The sequence below is a fragment of the Armigeres subalbatus genome, chromosome 3 (genome assembly GCF_024139115.2).
Source record: "Armigeres subalbatus isolate Guangzhou_Male chromosome 3, GZ_Asu_2, whole genome shotgun sequence".
In the NCBI taxonomy this organism is placed as follows: domain Eukaryota; kingdom Metazoa; phylum Arthropoda; class Insecta; order Diptera; family Culicidae; genus Armigeres; species Armigeres subalbatus.
The window spans coordinates 301,487,855-301,509,824 of NC_085141.1; the positions used below are offsets into that span (position 1 = coordinate 301,487,855).

At 41.6% G+C, this 21,970-nt stretch overlaps 3 protein-coding genes across 6 annotated transcripts in view; all 3 read right to left on the reverse strand.

Annotated features, from left to right (window-relative positions):
- The window catches only part of LOC134224994 (probable citrate synthase 2, mitochondrial), a 33,131-nt gene extending 21,994 nt beyond the window's left edge, over positions 1-11,137 (reverse strand). The window contains exons 1-3 of one of the 4 annotated variants that reach the window (XM_062704715.1): positions 10,999-11,137; positions 10,539-10,654; positions 3,141-3,299 (exon numbers count right to left, since the gene is read on the reverse strand). In XM_062704715.1, coding sequence (XP_062560699.1) covers positions 3,141-3,299; positions 10,539-10,586 — 207 coding nt within the window. In that variant the 5' untranslated portion in view covers positions 10,587-10,654; positions 10,999-11,137. Of the gene's footprint in view, positions 1-3,140; positions 3,300-10,538; positions 10,655-10,839 lie in introns of all 4 variants that reach the window. The other 3 variants (XM_062704716.1, XM_062704718.1, XM_062704717.1) reach the window with 3 other exon arrangements.
- A 2,216-nt stretch (positions 11,138-13,353) lies between these two features.
- LOC134222605 (uncharacterized protein K02A2.6-like) lies at positions 13,354-14,214 on the reverse strand. Its single transcript, XM_062701762.1, has one exon. The coding sequence runs from the start codon at positions 14,212-14,214 to the stop codon at positions 13,354-13,356; it is 861 nt and encodes a 286-aa protein (XP_062557746.1).
- A 935-nt stretch (positions 14,215-15,149) lies between these two features.
- On the reverse strand, positions 15,150-17,665 carry LOC134222606 (uncharacterized protein K02A2.6-like). The gene is made up of 4 exons (XM_062701764.1): positions 17,078-17,665; positions 16,744-16,956; positions 16,002-16,530; positions 15,150-15,952 (listed from the first exon to the last, which is right to left on the reverse strand). Exons 1-4 carry the CDS (start codon positions 17,663-17,665, stop codon positions 15,150-15,152), a joined length of 2,133 nt encoding a protein of 710 aa, XP_062557748.1.
- Positions 17,666-21,970: the final 4,305 nt, after the last annotated feature.

Here is a 21,970-nt window from a genome sequence, read left to right on the forward strand (position 1 = left end):
AACTCTACAAGCTCTCGTAGGTGCCACGGAAGGTTTTGGAATTGTTAGTGTGGATGGTTATAACAGTAAGAACACTATCCACAAAATCACAATAATGCTGTCCAATGAGCAGCTTTAAGTAGCTCGAAGTTATTCCCATCCTGCTCATGCCCATTTGTCGACAAAAAAGAACGAGCAGGACGGGAACAAATTCGAGCTACTTCGAGCTGCTCATCGGACAACACTAATAATAGTGCTGTCCAATGAGAGCTTGAAGTAGCTCGAAGTTTCTCCCTGTCCTGCTCATGCCCATTTGTTGACAAAAAAGAACGAGCAGGACGGGAACTACTTCGAGCTGCTCATTGGACAGCACCAATGAGCAGCTTTAAGTAGCTCGAAGTTATTCCCATCCTGCTCATGCCCATTTGTCGACAAAAAAGAACGAGCAGGACGGGAGAAACTTCGTGCTACTTCAAGCTGCTCATTGGACAGCACTAATAACTTCGTTGGTTCACCATAACGCTGTGACTTTAACCTGTCTCATATTTAGAAATAATTCAAAATTTCGGCACTAAACCGATGCCAAAGAAAAATGTTCATACACTGAGAGCTTTTTAGAAAGTTTGTCCAGTGAAGTAAACAATGATCTGTCCGTTTGTCAATACTGCACAGCACAAGGACGGCCAACCCTTGATCGCGTGCAGAGGTGAGCCAGCCAAGGACTGAAAGCTTCTTAAAGAAAAGCAACAATAATAGTAACTGATCGAATGAGAATTGTCCATACACCCTACTAGAATTACACGGGCGTCTCACGTGAGAATTGTAGGAATCGACCATTCTGGAGTCATCAGAGACGTAGCAGCACAATTTTTTCAAATTACCCCACCGGTAGGTAAAGTGGCATGTAATGAAAATTAGAGCACCCACGGATAACATTTAATTCATAGGCCTCAGTTTCAAGGAAGTGCGGAGGAAGATACCATCAGGCTAAAAACGAACAAAGCCCCAGAGATTGACTAAGACTAACTGCCTAGCTACCAAAGCACGATTATATTGCCAGAAAGTTGGATGGAAGGTGTGTCACATCTACAAAAAGGGGCTGATAAGCCGTGGATTATGGAAATTTTACCGCATTATACCGGTGTATGCCAGCTACTACAGTGTACCTACTGTTCTAAAGGTTTTTCGTCGGTTATCACCATTCAAAGTAGGATTTGTGTTGCAGTAACAAACTGGTGGCCGTTGGTGACGATTGTTCGGGTAGTATGCGTAATTCGGATTTTAGAAATTCTCTCGAGTCTTTGTGTATCATGAAGTGGCTGTCCTATCTGCGCTGCCATTGTACATCGGTTCGAAGGTTGTAACTAGAAGGTAACACGTGACACAATGATGAGACCGCACATCTGACTAAAGATTATTGAAGTTGAATGGAGCGAAATGAACGCGTCGAAGACATGATCACCCTTATTCTTGTTTACGTACGAACGCGCTTTCGAACGAAAGCTGATGCGCATTCTCGTTTACGCCAGCAAAATCAAATGGGGAAACGATTCGAACGAACTGCATTCGTTCGAAAGTTTCGTTCGTCCGTAAACAAGAATAGGGGTGGATACCAAAAGGACTGATCGAAGTTATTGGGAACTCACCTTCTACGATTTTGTCTCGGCAATGATGAAATCGAGAGTTGGGCTTCGTGGTTACTTTGGATTTCAGAAGACTCTTCGGAACGATTCAACTGATAGTTTTTTACGGGTATTCCTTGCGAATAATCATCCAACAAAAAAAATCTCAATAATGATTTAGGTATATGAATCAAACGTATAAGAATTAAATTCTTGAAATTGTGGGGATTGCGATTTTTATCAATTTATCATTTTTTTATTCTATTTAGATTGGATTTGGATAGGATTCGAAAAGGATTTGGATTATATTAAAATTGAATATCGATTTGAATTGAATTTTTAATTGTATTTGATTTGGATTAGATTTGGATCGGATTTGGGTACTTAATTTTATTTGCGAAAATCTCGTACAAAAAATTCGTAAAATTTGTTGTTCTCTAATGAATCATTCATTACTTAGATCCTTATCTAAAAACTGATAAAGATTTGTGGGACAAAATATAGACGAAAGTATGAATCAACCACAGTTTGGGAAACCATGTCCTAGATCAAGAGGAAGGATGAGATTTTACTAAAATGTCGACGTAGATGTAGCACAATAATGGACACCTAATAGTGCTCAAGACTGCACTCATTCAGAATGCCAAAGCATCGGAAGCGGTACCTGCATCAGTACAGGAATGATCGTAAGAGAGCTAAACAACTAGGGAAACCATCCCCGGAAAAATTTGCGTTATGACTCGTCTAAATCTGATCCATTTTCCTATGCTAATAACTCGATAAGTGTAGACAACAGATGTCATGTAATACTACCTTATCTACAATTTACATAATAGGAGAATTTTTTTTTTGCAATGTAACTATCCAAAGGTATTGAACCCAAGATTTTCGTCTCTAGACTACTGGTTCCGACTAAAATACACGACAGTCCGTTTAGAAACTGCATAATTGAAGCGGCGCGCGCCAACCGTTTTAAATAAATTTGCCAATTGAGGACCTCTTCACACAGCAGACACGGCGCTGTTGTCACGCCATGTGAATGGATGGGCCTCGGTTCAAACTATATATGGGGGGTTAGACCGGTTCCTCCGCACACATTATTTAATTCAATTGAAGAGCGAGAGTGAACCGGGAGGCGCTATCGTCTTTCGACTATGAAGTCCCGCGTCCGGTAACGAACTACCGGGTCGCGATGATGTCACATGATCGCTGTCCAAATGGTCGCGCTATAATCTGTGGGATATCTACAGTTTTCACGCATCAATGCATTGATCGTTGCGAAAGAAAAAAATAAAATCCGAAAATATCATCAACCGAGAGAGGAAGATTATTTGAGGCTCTTTCGAATGTTTGTTCCTCCATATTGCATTTGCATTTCGTTTCGCTTGATTCAAATGCTTAATCTATTCTAGAACGCATGATGAAAATATCTACTTTTTGTGCGTGCGCAGACTATTTCCCAAATGAAGACTAAACGTCGGTTGTCCGCATTCATAGAGCATTAAAAATAGAGAACTGAGAATAGGGGGGACGACTTACCATGTCGACATTGACTTCTCCAACTTTGGTGGCACCATGTTGCTTGCGGAAGTTCTTGACGCGCTCCTGTTCTTTGGGGATCTTTTCGGAGAGTACGGCTTTCAGGTCGGTGCTGTCGGAGGCATTGCGCACGTAGGTGGTAATCACCGGCAGGAGGTTCTGGGAAATAAGACGATAAGAAGAAAACGATAATGAATACTATTCGTGTTTTTGTGTACTGAAGCTATAAATATACTTTTTTTGTGCAATGTGCGCAATCATAAACACCCAGGAGAGATGGAATCAAACAACAAAAAAGCGAGATTTCGCTATCATTGAGTGGCATAAGTTCGCCGGAAAGTGCTCGATCAACCTTGATGCATGTGGAATTTTACGGGTACGAATTATCTTATCTCAGAGACTCAGGTTCAGCCTCCTTCCCGCAAACCTAGGAGTCATAAGCTAAGGCAGGACACTGCAATCACAATGCTGCTCCAATGATTAGAGCAGAGACAAATGTCAGCAGCGGCAGTACGAAAGATAAGGTCTTATCGCTCTGACTGGCAAACGCTTTAATCGAGACGCTTTTATTCGTCAGCGCACGCGGGAAGGCGTGACAAGCCGTGCACCATCGATCAGGTGATCGCATGTATCAGCACATAGTTTCGTGATTCCAGTGCTTTATCGTTGTTATTATTGAGTAAGTCATAAAAAATTCGGCGAGTTTAGAATTTTCCAATCTTAAATGAAATCTGAAAGCAAAACCTAGTCAACAACTCAAACATAAATCTATTATAAAATTGCAGACAATCTTGCAATGAAAGTCACTGGTCACAGAGATTCGATTTGTCCAACTATCGATATAAATAACAAACCTATAAAAATAGCAAGACGTGATTATCAGTTGATATTCGTCAATCGATTAGGTTCCGTATTCTGCTCAACCGTGTTGGGCTATATCTATAAGACTGGGAGTCTACCCGAGCAACAAGATGTGGTTTTATTTTGGGATGACTCGTGAGATTCAATACGTTACATACTTCGAATTGGGTGGTGATCGTTTTTCGTCTATACTGAGAGATTATGCAATACCAGTGGCACTCAAAAGAACTTTCTTGACGCACACAGAAACGGGAAATTCTTTTTATCGTTTTCTGAATGGCTGTGAATCTCAACTATGTGCCATTTAAAAAAGGAATCGACTACACCGAGGTCGCTTTTTACCTGGTTTGTGCTTTGGTTGTTTCTGGCCTTTGAGTTTAATAAAACATTGAGTTAACCCCACCAAAATATCCACTAAAAATCAAAGATAAATCAGTTGGTATCTGAAAAGTCTTTAAAATAGAGAGGTAATCCAAAATTGGTGAGATCTCTTGCGTTGTCATAGAGATTGTTCATATAAATAAATCCTAATTATCGCATTTATATGTACAATTAAAAGATGGAAAGAAATTCTTCTTGTGATTAATTTCATGACTTTTATTTGGACCACACGTTTTTAAACTTTTATCGCAGAGGATCATAATTCGTTTGGGATCTTGATCATCCCCAATCTGGAATTTTGATTTACGACACCGTTGTTCGGAATATGAGAAAAATAACTTGTAACACACCAAATAGAATTACCAATTTTGTATCACTGGTCCTATTTTGTGTCATAGGTCCTACCCTACCATAACATTTCGTGTTGGCTTCGTAGTCATGTAGCTTCTACGCGATGCAGTAAAATTGTGCATCAGCTTTCCAAGTTGCACAGAGCAACCAGTAAGCATCGACGTAGACAATGTCGACATTAAAATGCCGGCTTCATCCTCCTGGCAACCGACCAACTGACCGCGCTTACGTGAAGAAGGAAGCCAAAAAGCAAAGAAAGTGCAATCAGCACTACACATGAGGCTTGGAGGCTCGGCCAGTGGCCACGTTATTGTAGCGCAAGAGTAGGTATTTAATATGCTCTCTTCACCCTCATCGTTAGCTTCTCCCGGAGGTGGTATTTAACATACCTACATACACTTGGTTCCGTCAGAGCAGAATTCATTAATCTCTTGCTCACTCCACCGCCAGTGTCGAATTGGCGAAACACATGGTCATGAACGCTTTGACCGACAGTTCTCCAAGTTCATAGCACTGTTCGCCGCGCGCGCATATCTGGATTTCCTGATCGAACCGGTTTTTTTAAGCCCGCGTGCTCTCTTGGTTAGCCCCTTTTTTCGAAAGATATGAGCAGCAGCAATACATGTACGGAGCAGTTATGCTTCTCTTCGCGAGTGAACGAGTGACGTCAACTTAAGCAAAACTTAATGAATGAGTTGGCATAACTGCTTCGTACACGCGGTTCCACTCTGTGCTAGTCGTAGTACCATTGATTATGCGTGAGTGCCATTACTTTTATTGGACACAGGTAGGGAATGTACATTTAACTTCTGCTTTTAGATTAGTGGAAGTTTCTGGTAAAATATGAGTAACGCCGATTTGGAATTTCTCGCAAAATTTGCAACGATTGTCGCCTGATCATGTGTTTTACTGATAACGACTCAGAGCAGTCGAAATCGTTTCGTTGCTAATATGACGTGTATGATAAGGACAGGACAGAGGAAATTTTGGTATAAATTATTCAACTATTTTGTCCAATCTTGTTCTTCTTCCAGCCATATACAAGCTCATTGTTTATAACAACTCGTTAATTCCATTTAACAAGTTGAATCTTAGATCTTACATTAGTTACATTCTTCTCTATGTGCGTATTATGAGCAAAGTTGTAGTTTTCAACTAAGTATCAATTTAACCCTAGGGCTAGGCTGAAAACCTCTCAAATAAAGACAAAAAAGAGAGAATCGTTCATGATTCAACTCATGATTTGCATCATTGTTCGCTTTCTTTGAATTCATCGAAGACACTTTCTTTGCTTAAAACAATGGATAATAAATTCATCCGAAACCATAAAATACGCTTTGGATGGATTTAGACAGTTTTTGGAACGAAATCATTTTTCGGCAAATGAGCTAAAAAAAACTCAAGCGCGATGTCCTCCCTGCAGAATTAAAGTCACTAGATACAAAGTCTGGCGAAGACACTGACAGGTCACCAATCGAACTGTCATTTGCGGGATCCAATCGAACATGATGCTTCAAATGGGCTTGAAGCAATGGATAGTATTGAGATAGTGCTGATAAAAATATTGGAAAATTATTCCAAAAATATAAAAAGCTAGTCCAAATAACAAGGTAAATGAACTTGTTCTTGGATTTACTAGTTGAACAACATTCTACTTGATTTTTCGCGAATAAAATGTGGAAAAGTGTTTTTGCTTTGTGAACGCTACTTCATAAAAGCTAACAATCGCGCGAGAGCTTGAACTTTTTCAAGGGCTGCCAAAATCTAACAAGAATTTTTCTGATTGGAAAATCTCACGGTTTTCACTCCGCCAGACTTTATATCTAGTGACTTTAGAGTGTATATGTAAATCGTTTTTAAAAGTCGTAAGGTAGGCAATTATAATGTGCTGCTTCAATTTAAAATCGTATGCTGAAATTTGGCAACAAGTGTTCCTAATATTGTCCCAAAAAGTTTTGGTTAATTTTGTCGCTACACTAATGGACTTTATGAAATGAATACCAAAATAGTGTGATTGTTACCCGTTCATCTAATGTAGGAAAATGGGTGAGTCTATTCAAAAAAACTACTTTATTGGGCAAAAGAAAAAAAAACTCTTCCACGTCCTGCCTGCTGTGGCTGCTAAAAAACCGAGTCGAAGTGCTTTTTCACGCAAGTTTATTGCATTTATCAGTTGAAGAAGTGCATGAATCTTACGTAATGTAACTAAAATTGCTTGATACACCTTTTTTAAAGAAGCAGTGAAAAATATCTCTACAAAACGATGCATTATCGCAGAATTATTGATTAATTTGCGTGATGGGCCAACGTTACATCCTAGGCCTACATTACATTCCGTTATCCTACATTTGAATATGTTTCACCGTCACTATAAAACTTCTAATGAGCTGTATCGAGAGGTATAGTAAAGTTAGTCTTAATCTTGAATTCGAACAAACCAAAATTAATGAATCAATAAAATAAAAATACTGTTATAGCTTCTTAACCATTGACGTTGTCGTCGGTAGATATAATGAATGGAGCGATTGCTATTTTAAATAGAAAAGGTGTGATGTATCACAATGGTTACAACTGCAACGTAAGTGATAAACACTCAGTTTTATTGGTGTTTCAGATAAGGTAATTTGAACGTCTCAGAGTTGAACAACAATGCTCCTACGTCATAGCAGATCTAGCACTGATTAGCGAAATGCCTTCGAACATATTTTCTGCAAAGCCAAAGAAATGCTTATTACCTAACAGATTCTATTTTCTGTTTTTTCATAACAACACATTTACGTCACATCCATTTACACACGACGGACATCAGTTTTCACAGATTCTACTACCAATCTGGTAACAAACCCCCGTTTTTAACACACATTACTGGATACATTCGTTCCTATACTGTACAGCCGTTTCGAAAAGCATGAATCGGCAATGAAAAAAAAAACACTCAACTACAGACTTTTTGCGTCACTTTTCGTACTAAGGCGCTCGGAATAATACATCCAAACAGCAGACGACTGACGATATACAACCATCCGGCTGGGGGTATCACGAGGCACCAGGGAAAACTCGCACTTTTTCATATACGGTGCCTGCTGCTGCGCATTAGACCACTCCAAAAATATAAAGTTGAAACATGGATATTCTCGTCTGTTAGTATGTTATTCTACGTCTCAAATGACGTAAGATTTTTCGAATTTGGTCATTCTTTCATGAGAAGTAATTCAAATATGAGTGTTGATTTTGATTAAATGGCTCTTTTGATTTAAGAGAACGAATCTGCTTATAACACCCCCAGATATACCTATGTATAACGTACAACAGCCTTGTATTTCATACAAAATGGTCATGTTTGAGATTGGTTTCATTCATTTTTTGACTGCCAGCCTAAAATGAATTGAATTTTAGGCTAATGAATGTTATTTGTATGCGATTTGGTTGCTAATGACCTTCTCGGGGTAAAATAATTATAACTTAGGTAGGGGGAATGACGGCTTTGGCAGGTTTTGTTCTATTATTGGCAGGGGTTTTTTTATGACTGACTAGGCTGAAATTTGGTCTAAGCATTCTTTGCATATCAAAGAATATTGTGGCCAGATTTCATAAAATTTGGTCGACAAAAACCCCCCTGCCAATAATAGAACAAAACCTGCCAAAGCCGTCTTTCCCCCTACATACCTTTTATATGAAATTCACTTCAAAATTAATGTACGTTATTAGACCAGACCATATTCAACGTTGAAAAGGTCATAACAAACCAAATTGCATACAAATAACATCCATTGGCTTTAAATTCAAGTAATTTATGGCTGGAAGATATAAATGAAATCAATCTAATCGCTAGGAATCGAGATAGTGATCCTAAAACATGACAATTTTGTATGAAATACAAAGCTGTTGTACGTTGTACATTAGGGTGGTTCAAAAAATCGATTTTGCTCCACAGTGCTCATCTGATTCTTTATCATGTTCTGAGTGTCCTCTGAAAATTTGAGCTCATTTGGATTAAAACTGATTTAGCACAAGCGATTTCAAGTTTGCATGCAAATTAGTATGGGGAAAATTATTTTTTCATTATACTGTTGATGAAGCTTCCCCATTAAGCGCATGTTAAAAGAAAACCTACATAGCTAAAAGGAATACTCAACATCTTTCACTCAGTGAAAACCGCATCTTAATTGATCGTTCCAATAATTAGTAATCGAATTTAATCTATACCATGGTTTTCTGGAGCTAATTGCATAACTCCTCAACAGGCAACATTGCTGCTCGTGGCGCGAAAGATAGCACACACAAATTCAGGCTACTATGTTGCACTGCACAATTCAGTGATGCCCTCAAAGAAGTTTAACGATCATGACTAAAGATTCGCAACCTGTATTAAAATCGATTACTAATTACTGGGGCGATCAATCAACATGCGGTTTTCGTTGGGTGAAAGCTGTTGAGTATTCCTTTTAGCTATGTAGGTTTTCTTTTAACCTGCGCTTAATGCGGAAGCGTCATTTATAGTATACTGAAAAAATAAATTTCCCCATACTAATTTGCATGCAAACTTGAAATCGCTTGTGCTAAATCAGTTTTAATCCAAATGAGCTCAAACTTTCAGGGGACACTCAGAATATGATAAATAATCAGATAAGCACTGTGGAGCAAAATCGATTTTTTGAACCACCCTATTGTACATATATCTGGAGGTGTTGTACATAAACAATTTATTTCTATTAAATCAAAAAAGCCATTTAATCAAAATCAACACTCACTCATATTTGAATTACTTCAAATTTCAAGGCTTCTGGACCATATTTGAGCAACAACAAACACATCAAAAATAAGAAATGACATTTGTTTTGTTGTCGTTTTTCATAGCAACGAGTTTTTTTTTATTTCAAGGCTTCTTACATTCCTCGAGCTCTCCCTATCTCGATGTAGAGAGATGACTGTATTTAAGATTGAAGCCACGTTGTATGATGCAACTTTAGGCTTTTGTAATATTTCAAAGTCGAGTCACATTCATTAGACTAATATGACACATACACAGAGTATAATATTGACCAGATGCTTCGATATCTATTGGTTCGATAAGCATTAGACATTTTTTAAATATTCCGAAGCAAATACGTCCATTACCAATTTAAAAAAAAAACCTACTGCTATTCAAGTAATCAAAGGGTCAAACAATAAAACATAATCAATGAAACAATTACAAAAAAAACAAAAAGAAAATTAATTTGATTTTTTAAAGCATTTTTTGAAAGTGACGTAATCAGTCATATGTTGAAGCTTTCACACTAGAGAACACCAACATATTACATACTTAGCAATTTTCAATTTTTCCATATTTCCAAATACCTAACCAATCTAAAAGATAAAATAGGCACATTATTTTAACTCCCACTGAATCAAACTGTAACCAGTCTAACGCGCACACCTCATTAGCAGCACCATCGCATTACTGACATGGTACCTATATAGGCATATCCATCCAATAACTTAGGTATTTATAGCAAACAATAGAGTGAACCGTCGTTGCATTCAAAAAAAGCTATTTAATAACATTATCACTTCTAGCCGCTAAAAACATTGGCCTCAATTGAAAATCCAGCATCAAGGGAAATGTTTTCCCTACTTGTAGCACAGGAAAATATGCACAACCATTACGTAACGTTGGCTGTCGGGAGGTGGGGAACTTTTCCGAGATTTTTCGCTCTTCCATGAAACAAAAAGGTTCCTTCCCGGGTAAGGATTGCACACATTGCCATTATTGCCCCTATAGTAATCCCATATATCCGAGGAATCCGGTACTTTTCCACTGACCTTATTGGCGCTGGCCAACTTTGACGAGTAGATACGGCTAAGAGCCATTGTCGTTGTCCGCAAATCGAGCTTTCTTTCGCAACACTTACTAAAAACAGATTACCGCCTACTATAACCTAGAATGGAAGAAAAATGGGACATTTCAAGGAGATTCTCGCAGTATTTGCCCCGATCCACGGTCACACGACACACGGGGGGCTAGTTCCGGTTCTCAAAGCACACGCGTTCACTTCTTTCTCTCTCGCGTCCGCCCGTCAGCAGCATATAGTCAAAGGAACCGAAAATCTCGCGGATCACACACCCTTCAAAGCCAAAATAAATCGGCGGAAAATCGACGTTCGAATGAACAGAAGATTTTCCTTTCAGTAGTTCACACTTTCTGCACAACACTTTTGCTCCACACACCACACACGGGGGACCACGGCTCGCGGATCTAGAAGGAAGAAGAGACTCTACTAACTGTTCTTCGCTGCTTGCTGCCACCAAACCAACTGACCAATCGAGGAGAGAGTACCGCTCACTAAAACGGCCCGCGCTGGCGGCGTGGCTCCAGATCGACCATACACGCCGTCACGAATCAACTATCCAAAAAAATACATTTTTTTCTGAAAATGTCCTAATCTCGAGCTTATCACTCATTTTATAACGTTTTCAGGGACATAAATCAGCTCGATTTCTCAAATATATCGGAATCAAAGGATTTCGCCCCATAATGTGATAAGTGTTTGTGTATATGCACGAGGTTATCTTGCACCTATACATATCGAAGTTTGCGATTTTTTAACCGGTGTTCCATTCACTACCACATTACGGTACTCTCGCGTGAGCGCTGAGACTTGCAGACAAGGAAGCTCACAAGCGCTAAAAATTACTCAAACAAATATATGGGGAAAGCTTTTTCTGTACATTATAAAATCCAAAGCACTCCAAAATATCTGTACTATTAACATTCATTTTAAAAGTTAATGCTATAGATGAAGATTACAATCAAACCTCCAAGAGTCGATTTTGAAGGGACCATCGACTCATGAAAATATCGAGATGTGGAATAGAAAATCCTTTTGGAAGGCTGTTTGAAGGGACCATCAAAGTAACCCAGAAAACATGTTTTAATGTGGCTCAATTTGCTTCCATGAGTCGATATCAAGTCATAGAACATCAACTCATGGGAAAGTTATAAATAAATAAAAATACAAACATATTTCTTTGCTATTCAAACAATATAAGAAATTTAATTTTTCAATTTTTATTTATAATGGATGTTACATATTCACAAATAAATATAACATTTATGCTTGCCGTTAGAATCATATTTTATAAAATATTCATAATAAATTGAAACATTTTTGTCTGACCGATCTTTAGATTGTATGAGATTGTGAGAGAAGCTTTCGTTCCATTCGAATGAGAGTTCCGCGTGAGCAAAGCGCGGCTAAAACAGCACGTGATTGTGCAAAAGCTTGTGGCCATAGATGTTCGATGGTGCAGACGAAGAACTTCATATATTGCCTTCGTTAATTTTCTAACATGAAACGGGACGGGAGCTACATTACATTCGTATACGACAGTTTATGGGTAATACGATCAGCTGTGTGCAGTTCGAGTTTCAGGAACATTCTCGAGTCCCTTCGAAACGCTCAGAGGGTTACGGCAAGGTGATGATCTTTCGTGCCTGCTATTCTACATCGCTTTGGATGGAGTAATACGAAGAGCAGGGATTGACACAAGTAGTACGATTTCCACTAAGTCCGTTCAGTTTTTTTGGTTTCGCCGACATTTATATTATGGCACATAACTTTGAGAAGATGGAGGAAGCCTACATCAGACTGAAAAGACAAGCTAAACAGAATTTGATTGGACTAGAAATCAACACGTCGAAACCGAAGCACATGATAGCAGAGATTAAATAACAATTAAATAAAATTCATTCATTGAGTGCAACTAAATAGATGGATATTTGAGTTTTCGAAATGTCACTTCCATCTGACAAAATGGTAGACACTAAATTGTACATGCGGGGGCGCGCGTCTGCGTGGCTCCGGCAGTGTTGTGCTACACTCAGTGCGAAAAAATCTGCTCTTTGATTTTACTCCATCTTAACGATTTTATAGTCTTAACTAAGTAAGGGCAACTAATAGAAGGATATTTGAATTTTCTAAATGTCATATCAAACTGTCAAAAAAATGCACGTCAGAGCAACAGGAGCGCGCGCGCTGAAAATACACTCCAGTGAAAACACTCCAGTGTATTTTCAGTGCGCGCGCTCCTGTGGCTCTGGTGTGCATTTTTTCAATAGTTTGACATGACAATTAGAAAATTCAAATATCCCTCTATTAGTTACACTTACTTAGTGTTACGACGCGTTCGTGGGAGGTGGCCTGAATGTGATTGCTATCACATCTCAAAATAAAACGCGAACGTAAACGTAATTAAACAGACTTTACTGCGACACACGACTGTACGGATTAAAAAGGTTACATTCTAAGAACTCTTAAAACAATGACAAACAACAACATTAATTGGTATCCGGTTTATGCTTTTGACGTCTATCGTGTGACAGCCTTCAGCTGCCACCGATGAGCCCAGCGAGAAAGCGACGAACGCGTTATGCTCCGAGGACCGTGTTCCCAGCGCTTCAGTTACCGTTGTCGCAACATCTCCCCTTTTAGAACTGCTGATACCAGGCTATTGACATCCTATTGTTTAGCCCATTGCCAGATCGTAGCCAGGATGTCCCGGGCTATAATTTTTTTTCATACTGCGTTTCAATGATGACAGCGGGCTATGTCTATTGATGATGATGACACCGCGCTTGTCACCGGCTCGGCTGATACAGATAAAACCTCGCTGGTGGTCTTCTTGTTCGGGAAGATCGGCGAGGTATTGCGGGCTGTACGGTCGGTGTGCTAGCTGCAGCCGACTCAAAGCTTGAAGAGGTGGTAGTTGAGGACGAAGACGACGGGTCCGAGCTAATTGCCGGACTAACAGGTGGTGATAACGATGGAGTCCGAATTACGTCGCTTGAATTTGATCTGGACGCAGATACTTCGTTGCTCACTCTATTCAAAGGTTGTAGGTCCCAAATATCGAGAAGCAAATCCAGTTGGCGTTGCTTCGATCCAGGTGAGACGCTATTCCCAGAATCTTGATGAAATATTCGGCTGCGCAGCTGGTTGAGATGCGACCGAACTAAGCGACGCTTTTCGGTAAGAACGTTGTACATAACATGGCCTAATTTTTCTACGATTTTTCCGGGAACCCAGTTCCAGGCGTTTTTGGAGTAGATCTTGACGTAGACGGGATCACTGGTGTTGAACGTTCTCAAATTGGGCTTATTTGGGTCGACCTGTACTGGTGCTGATGGTTGTTGTTTGGTTGGTGGACGTAGCAGCTCGAGACAAGTGCGTATGCGACGCCCGAACATATGTTCCGATGGTGATAGGCCTTCTGGTGCTGATCGGTTTGGTGTACTTCGGTAGGCCAGCAAGAATGTTTCCAAAATTTCGTCGGTTGTTTCTTTCCCTTTTTCGAGTTTTTTTAGGCGCCCTTTTGAATGTATCGACAAATTGTTCCGCCTGGCCGTTAGACTGAGGGCGGATCGGTGCAGTGGTAACGTGTTCAATCCCGTTTGTCGAACAAAACTGGGCGAATAATGAACTCGTGAATTGAGTGCCATTGTCTGACACTAGCGTTTCCGGCATTCCTAGTCGTGCAAAAATATTGCGAAGAATGGTGATAGTTGTAGACGCCGTGATTTGACGGGTTCGGATGATTTCTGGCCATTTCGAGAAGGAATCTACGGCGAGCAAATAGCAGTCACCGTTGATAGGACCGGCGTAGTCTACATGGACACGTTGCCAAGGATGAACGGACTTGGGCCATGGCACAGGTACAGCTGAAGCGGGGATTTGGCTGTCAAAGCGCATGGCGAGCACGCTTTTACAAAATCGACAATCTTTGTATCAAGTGACGGCCAATATACGTAACTTCGAGCCAATGATTTCATCCGCTGAATTCAGGGTGTCCCCGGTGGAGCTCGTCGAGGCACTGCTTGCGTAAGGGAGACGGAATAACAAGCCTTTCACCGAAAAGGATGCAGCCTTGCATCGTAGATAACGACTCACGACGGTTATGGAAACGGAGAAGTTCTTGATTGGCATCACTGACCAGGGATTTTGGCCAGCCGTCCTGGATATACCGGTAGACCTTTTTGAGCACCGGATCCGCTTTGGTACTTTGTTGTACTGCCTTAAAACTTAAAGGTAACGCATTAAAAGTATTGCATACTACTGACCTAATGTCACACTCCAATGTAACAGATGCGATTAGTCTCGTCTTCGTCTTGCTTCACGTGGCGGTTGATGAGACGGGAAAGAATATCCGCGTTTCCGAATTTCTCGGTGGGCACGTATTGCATATTGAAATCGTACGAGAGTAGCGTTAGAGTCCATCGTTGTAGACGGTTGGCAGTGTATACTGGGATGCCCTTTTTGCTACCGAAGATTCGCAGTAACGGTTGGTGGTCAGTCAGAATTTGATTACCGCATAGATAATGGCTAATCCTTCTCGGTCAATCTAGCTGTAGTTGCGTTCGGCGGGTGCCAAGACTCTTTAGGCTTGCTGGACTACTGTAATAGATCCATCAGGGAGGCAATGACTAATTGTCGCTCCCAGTCCGACTGACGATGCATCAGCCGAAACTATTATGTCCAGTTTTGGATTGTAATGGGTCAAAAGCAAATCGGATGATAAAATAGTCTTGAATTCGTCGAAGGCTCGCTGACACTGAGACGTCCACACAAATTTCGCTCCTGTTTTCAGTAGATCATCCATTGGGCTACGAAGGGCACGCATATTCGGTACAAATTTTCCGTAATAGTTTACGGCTCCGAGAAACGACCGAACTTCCGACACATTTGTGGGTGCTGGCATTAGTTTGATGGCCTCTACCTTCGCCGGATCAGGGCGAATACCATGTTGATCGAGCATGTGTGCGAGGTACTTGATCTGCTTGCGTCCAAACGAGCACTTCTCCAAACGGACAGTAAATCCAAATTCTTGCAGGCGTTGAAAAAGCGCGTTTAAGTTATGCCAATGCTCTTCCTCGTTTTCGCCTCCGACGATCACGTCATCGATATAACCGCAAGTCTGTTTGAGCCCAGCTAGCATGGTGTCAACGAGTTGTTGGAATGCCCCTGGTGCAGCTTTGACCCCGGGTGCTAGGCGGTTTACCTTATAGAGACCCCGGTGGGTGTTGATAGTGAGGAGCGTACTCGTTGAATCATCGACATCAACCTGGAGGTAAGACTCTGACATGTCGATTATGCTAAACACCGTACAGTTGGAGAGCTTGACGAAAATGTCTTGTGGGAGTGGCAATGGATATTGATGTGGCTGGAGGGCGTCGTTCAAACCTGTAGAATAATCCCCACAAATCCTGGTAGCGCCGCTGGCTTTACGCACGACCACAATCGGAAATCAGAGCGGCCCAATCGGAATAGTCAATAGGAGTAATGATCTTTAAACGCTCCAGACGATCCAGATCCTCATCTATGGCTTGATACATGGCGTATACCACGGAGCGTTTGGGGCAAATCACTGGTCGTTGTCCTGGTTTGAGGTCTAGCTTCACAGTTGTTTTGGTGCACCGTCCTAGACTGATGCTGAAAACTTGCGGGTAAGCGGCCTTGAGCCGCTCGACTATGGGGGTAGAATTGTTCACCTGGCGGCAGTAAACATTCATCGGAACGGCATCAAGCTGGAATTTCTCCACCAAATCTAGCCCCAGGATATGCAGGTCCTGCTCAACGACGTAGATTGTACTCACTTGCGTTACCTCATCGATGGTGATCGAGCATTCAAACTCTGATAGCAGCTGCAGAGAATCACCCGATGCTGTCTTGGCATTCACTGACGGATATCTTGTTGGTGGCTCACCGAGTTGTTTCCAGGTTCCGCTGGATATTACGGTGATATCGGACGCCGAGTCGAGCTGTAATCGGACCGCGGCACCGTTTAAAAACACTGGAACAAATTTTCTTCTTTCTCGTACATTGTTCACTGACACTTGTACAGTTTTAGTTTCTACTGTGACGTTTCTCAATCGTCTTTTCACCCGCTTCTTATGGAACTTTCTGTATCCTTCTTTATGTCCATACTGGTGACACACTGAACACTTATGGTCTTTAAACCTGCAGTCACGTACGTAGTGCATCGACCCGCACTTCCAACAAGGACTGGGTGGCACTTTCTTCGCTTTTTCACTACAGGACGACGATGACGACGTACTTGATGTGTTTTTCCATGCTCGTGTTGGTTTGTGGAACCGCTGTTTGATTGCATTCACTGCGATGTTCGATGTTTCAATCATGGCAGTATCGTGCCGCAGGTTCAGCAAGCGCTGGCATTCCGAAGACAACTGCTCGAGAGTAATATCCGTATTTTCTTCGATGCGTGCTAACAACCGAGTTCGGATTTCAGCATCAGCTTCCGATGTCAAACCACAAACAAAAATTAGCACTTTAAATTGCTCTTCCCACTAGCTCGAATTCCACACACGTTTTGTTGATTCGGCAGGTGTACGTTATAAAATCCTCGGTCAAGCTTTTAGCAGTCTGAAGGCACCGATAGCGTTTGCTGATCAGAGATTCCGCTGCTCCAAATAACCCTTTCAGCTTGGTTACTGTTGCATCGAAAGTGAAATCTTTCGTTGTCTTCGGCAGGATGAAACTGCAATAACGCTCGTGCTCTGCGATGCCGAGTTTTCGCATAAGCAACCTAACCTTTGCTTGCTCATCCAACCGTGCAGCATCGTTGGCAAACAACTCCTCGTAGCGCGAAAACCACGTCGAAAAGGTGATATTGTTCTCGGCGTCATACCGAAACTCTTTCACATTCGACGCCAACGAGTCGAGAATCGCTTCGGGATTCGGCGGAACCTGCACTTGGATGTTCCGGAGGACGTTCTCCTGTTGCTGGATGAACGCGCGCTGCTGCTCGTTGGATTGCTGCTGGTTACGGAGGAGCTCGTTAGTTACGAGTTGTTGTTGTTGAAGCTGCTTCAGCACCTGCAGGATGAGTGCATCTGTGGCCAATGGTGCCGGAGGATGGTTATCCTCATTTCGCATCGTGAAATCCTCCAGTGCCGGAGATGAAAGCTTGCGCTTTTTCCGCGTGGGAGGCGCGATTTTGAGTTCTTTTCCTGTTCACTCCGCGTAAACAAACGAAACAAAATTCGCGTACCCGAGTCGCCACTGTTACGACGCGTTCGTGGGAGGTGGCCTGAATGTGATTGCTATCACATCTCAAAATAAAACGCGAACGTAAACGTAATTAAACAGACTTTACTGCGACACACGACTGTACGGATTGAAGGTTACTCTAAGAACTCTTAAAACAATGACAAACAACAACATTAATTGGTATCCGGTTTATGCTTTTGACGTCTATCGTGTGACAGCCTTCAGCTGCCACCGATGAGCCCAGCGAGAAAGCGACGAACGCGTTACGCTCCGAGGACCGTGTTCCCAGCGCTTCAGTTACCGTTGTCGCAACACTTAGCTAAGATTATCAAAACGTTTAAATGGAATAAACTCAAAGAGCAGAATTTTTTGCACTGAGTGTAGGACAACACTGAGCTCCGGTGTGTATTATTTTGCCAGATCAAAGTGACATTTAGAAAACTCAAATATCCAACTATTAGTTGCACCCACTGAATTAATTTTATTTGATTGTTAGAAATTGTAAAAAAAGAGTAGATTTTCGCCAAGTGTGTAGGACATTGCTGCATGATAGGAAGAGGTTCAAGAGAGGACAATGTAAGCCACCCACCACGAGTTTGTATCGATGGTGACGAAATCAAGGTTGTTGAAGATTTCATGTACTTGGGCTCGCTGATGACCTCCGAAAACGATACCATCATATAAATTCGGTAGGCATCATGGTAGGAAATCGTACATACTTTGAACTTCGCAAAACGTTCCGACCGAATAGAGTTCACCGCCGTACCAAACTTACTATCTACAAAATGCTTATTATAGCGGTAGTCCTCTACGGATACAAGACCTGGACAATGCTCGTAGAGGATCAACACGCACTTGGAATTGTGTTGCGTACTATCTATGGGGGGTGCAGATGGAAGACGGCCATGGAAGAGGCGAATAAACCACGAGTTGTAAGAACCATTAATCGTTGTTGGGAGAACCATTCATCGTTCACACCGCGAAAATCGGAAGACTGCGGTGGACCGGGCACGTTGCCAGAAAGTGGGACAATAATCCGGTGAAAAAGGTTCTCGAGGCGAGAACGAGGCGAGGTGCGCAGCGATAGGTGGATCGATCAGGTGGAAGACGATTCATGGACCCTCCGCAGACTGATTGGCTGGCGACATGCAGTCATGGACCTCAATGTTGAAGTAACGAGCAGCGTGGAGCAGCTATCATCTACTTATTTAAAGCTTGCTGCGACGTATACCTACCTGATTGGCTATGTCGATACACCTATGTCAGGCGTACTTCTAAGCTCCACAATCGGAGATCCAATCAGATCTAACTCTATCGCGTTCAGCCAGCGCGTTCGTGGCTTCCACGAAGTTTTTGACGTAAACTAGGTCTAAGGGGAAGATTCGGATACAGGGTGACAAATGAAAATTTCCAAATTCGAGACCGTCACGAAATTAGAGGAGATTTCAAACGCTAATAGAAACTCTCCAGCAATTTTTCAAGCCTATTGGAACTATTGATCATCAACGTGAAAACATTGAAAATTTCAATTCTTTATCAACTTAGTAAAATTTTAAAGTTTCGTTACGACCGCCGTCTGGTGCGGTTGGTTCTTTCGCTCTTCTTTTGTGCGGTGATTCGCACAAAAAGTACAATAGAACCAGAGTCGGGACAGTCGGCGCAGTCGGGGCAAAAAAGTAGTGTTTATAAAAAGTGCTACAAATGCTGGACATGTTCATGTAAGCAAGAGGTGATTATTAAAATTGATTATCAACTTCGAACAAAGTTATCTTACTATTTAGGCAGCACCCCTTGAAATAACGCTTCAAAGCATTTAATTGCCATTTAAAAGGCAATTAACTTTGAGATGCATTTATCACTCTAAGTCGAACAACAGTCGGAGAAGGGTGATGCCCCCACTGCGGAATAAATTTGGGGTTTTTAAATGAAAATTTTTAATTGCCATATCCAACCATTTTCATATATTGAGTTACGACAATTTTGTTCGAAATATAATTGAATTTTCGCGCGATCGAACATTTTTTTTGCGGAAAAACTACACATTACACGCGGCAAAACGTTTATCAAAACGAACCTCGCTACCTCCCGACCCCATATATCCAACATCCCAATGGTTACTCGTGGAAGTGCAGAAGACTCGTCGGCCTTTTTAATGCGAGTATCACGTCAACATATTCCTACCCATTCATTAATTGGCCCGCATTCGGACACGGCCGGCGCCGGTATTATTTAAATTTGAGTCACCCGTTTTTACACAACACATTAAAGGTGATATTAGTCTCAAATATCATCTCTTGGTTCTCTTTTTTACAGCTGGCCTGGCAGAAACAGAGTAACAACCTTGGGAGATTTGGTTGTAATTTGACTAAGCACGCGTGGTAGACGAGCTCAGTGGTCTAGTGGCTACCGCTGCCACCTTATAAGCAGGAGGTCGTGGGTTCCAGGCTCGTCCCTTTCCTACTTTGTATTTCTATCTTAGTTCTTTCTGTGTTTCACGTTCTACCAAAACGATTCCTACTGTTATAAACTTCCACACAATCCCAAAACCTTCCGTGGCACTTATGAGAGGTCGTAGATTTCCCTGCATCTTTCTTAAGTAGGTGTCCAACTAACCATCCTTACCCTTCCTCTGCATTTGCAAGTACAGATCTCGACTATTGGAAAGTGCATGGCTTCCATCCAAGAGATAGTGATTAGTCCTAAATCATTATCTGTGGTAACGGATGAAAGTGATGCTACTCTCGTACAATAGTCTTAGGAAATCATAGTCAAAGGAAATATAAGAGGCCGAGTCATGACTTGCTGCTCATCAATTGACACGCTGAGATGTTAATTAATCACACGCTGAAAGTAACATTCTCAAACCCCACACATATCATAAGCGTTTCAAGGTAAACAAATTCTTCAACAATATCCTTATCAAGTACTACCTCAGAACCTACACCACCAGGTCTACTTCTATATCTACCTATAACCATGTTTTTTACCTTGGCTGAGTTAATAGTTAAGCCTATCCTTGCCGTCTCCCTCTTCAGTGGGACAAAAGACTCCACTACTGTCCTGCGATCGATTCCAATGAGGTCGATGTCCCCCACAGAGCCCAGGAGCATATGCGACCATGTGCATTGTTGAACAATGAATTCGAAAGTGCATCACCCTGTTTCACTCAATCTGAGGCCACACACGTGATTGGCACTTCGTCTGCAATCCGAATACTTGATTTCGAGCCATGAAGCGTTGCGCGTAGCAGTCTAATTAGTTTCTCCGTAAAACCATGTTCAGACATCACCTGCACACAGCTCACTCCTTTTCACTGAATCGAACGCTGGCTGCTTTGAAATCAATGAGCATATGATGAGTCTGCAGGTTGTACTCCCGGAATTAATCAAGGATCATCTGTAGGTTAAAGATCTGATCCAGTGCTTCTATGTCATCTGGCTGCCAAAACATTGAAAGCTTCCTATTTTTCCACTGCTAACCCGGCCCCGCTACCGTAATTGTAATGTTGAAACGTTGTTCGTGTTGACATCGAATGATTTGGTCTTGTAGAGGAACGTAGAGGATCATGAGCACCTTTACGTTAGTGCGATGTGGAACAGTAGCGGAAATAGAATATATCCTTGCCTTACCCAAACGACTACCCGGCTGAGCTTGCGTCTAGAGGCTCATCACAGATGTTCATGATTCAGCCGATCGAAAGCTTTGTCGTAGTCAATAGATGTAAATCATAGAAACTCTTAAAATTTGTCGACCTGCTCCAGAAGTATAATTGATATGGAGCGTGACAATATGGTCCGTGCATGATTATGCCTGCTACCGTCGAAGAGTCGTGTCACAGAACTTTAAGACAAATGTATAGTAACATGATGCCTGGCCAATTGTCGAACAGTCATATCCTCTTTTTTGGACCTTCACAAGGGCGCCTTGCATCCAGTAGTCCGCAAAATCCACGGTGTCGCCGATTTTGCTAAACAGTGTATGCATCATTTGAACGTACATGAGAGGGTAAGCTTTAACCTTCAGGGGCTCGCACCCTTGTAAAAAGTCATCCAAAAAAAAGCACGTTTGTCGTTCACAACTGGGTTAACGATCCTGGACCGTGCCAGTCTTGGAAGAACGATAAGATAATAAAATTATGTTGAGCTCTTAGTGGAATGTCTTAACTTGTTATAAGACGAGTTCGTACTATCC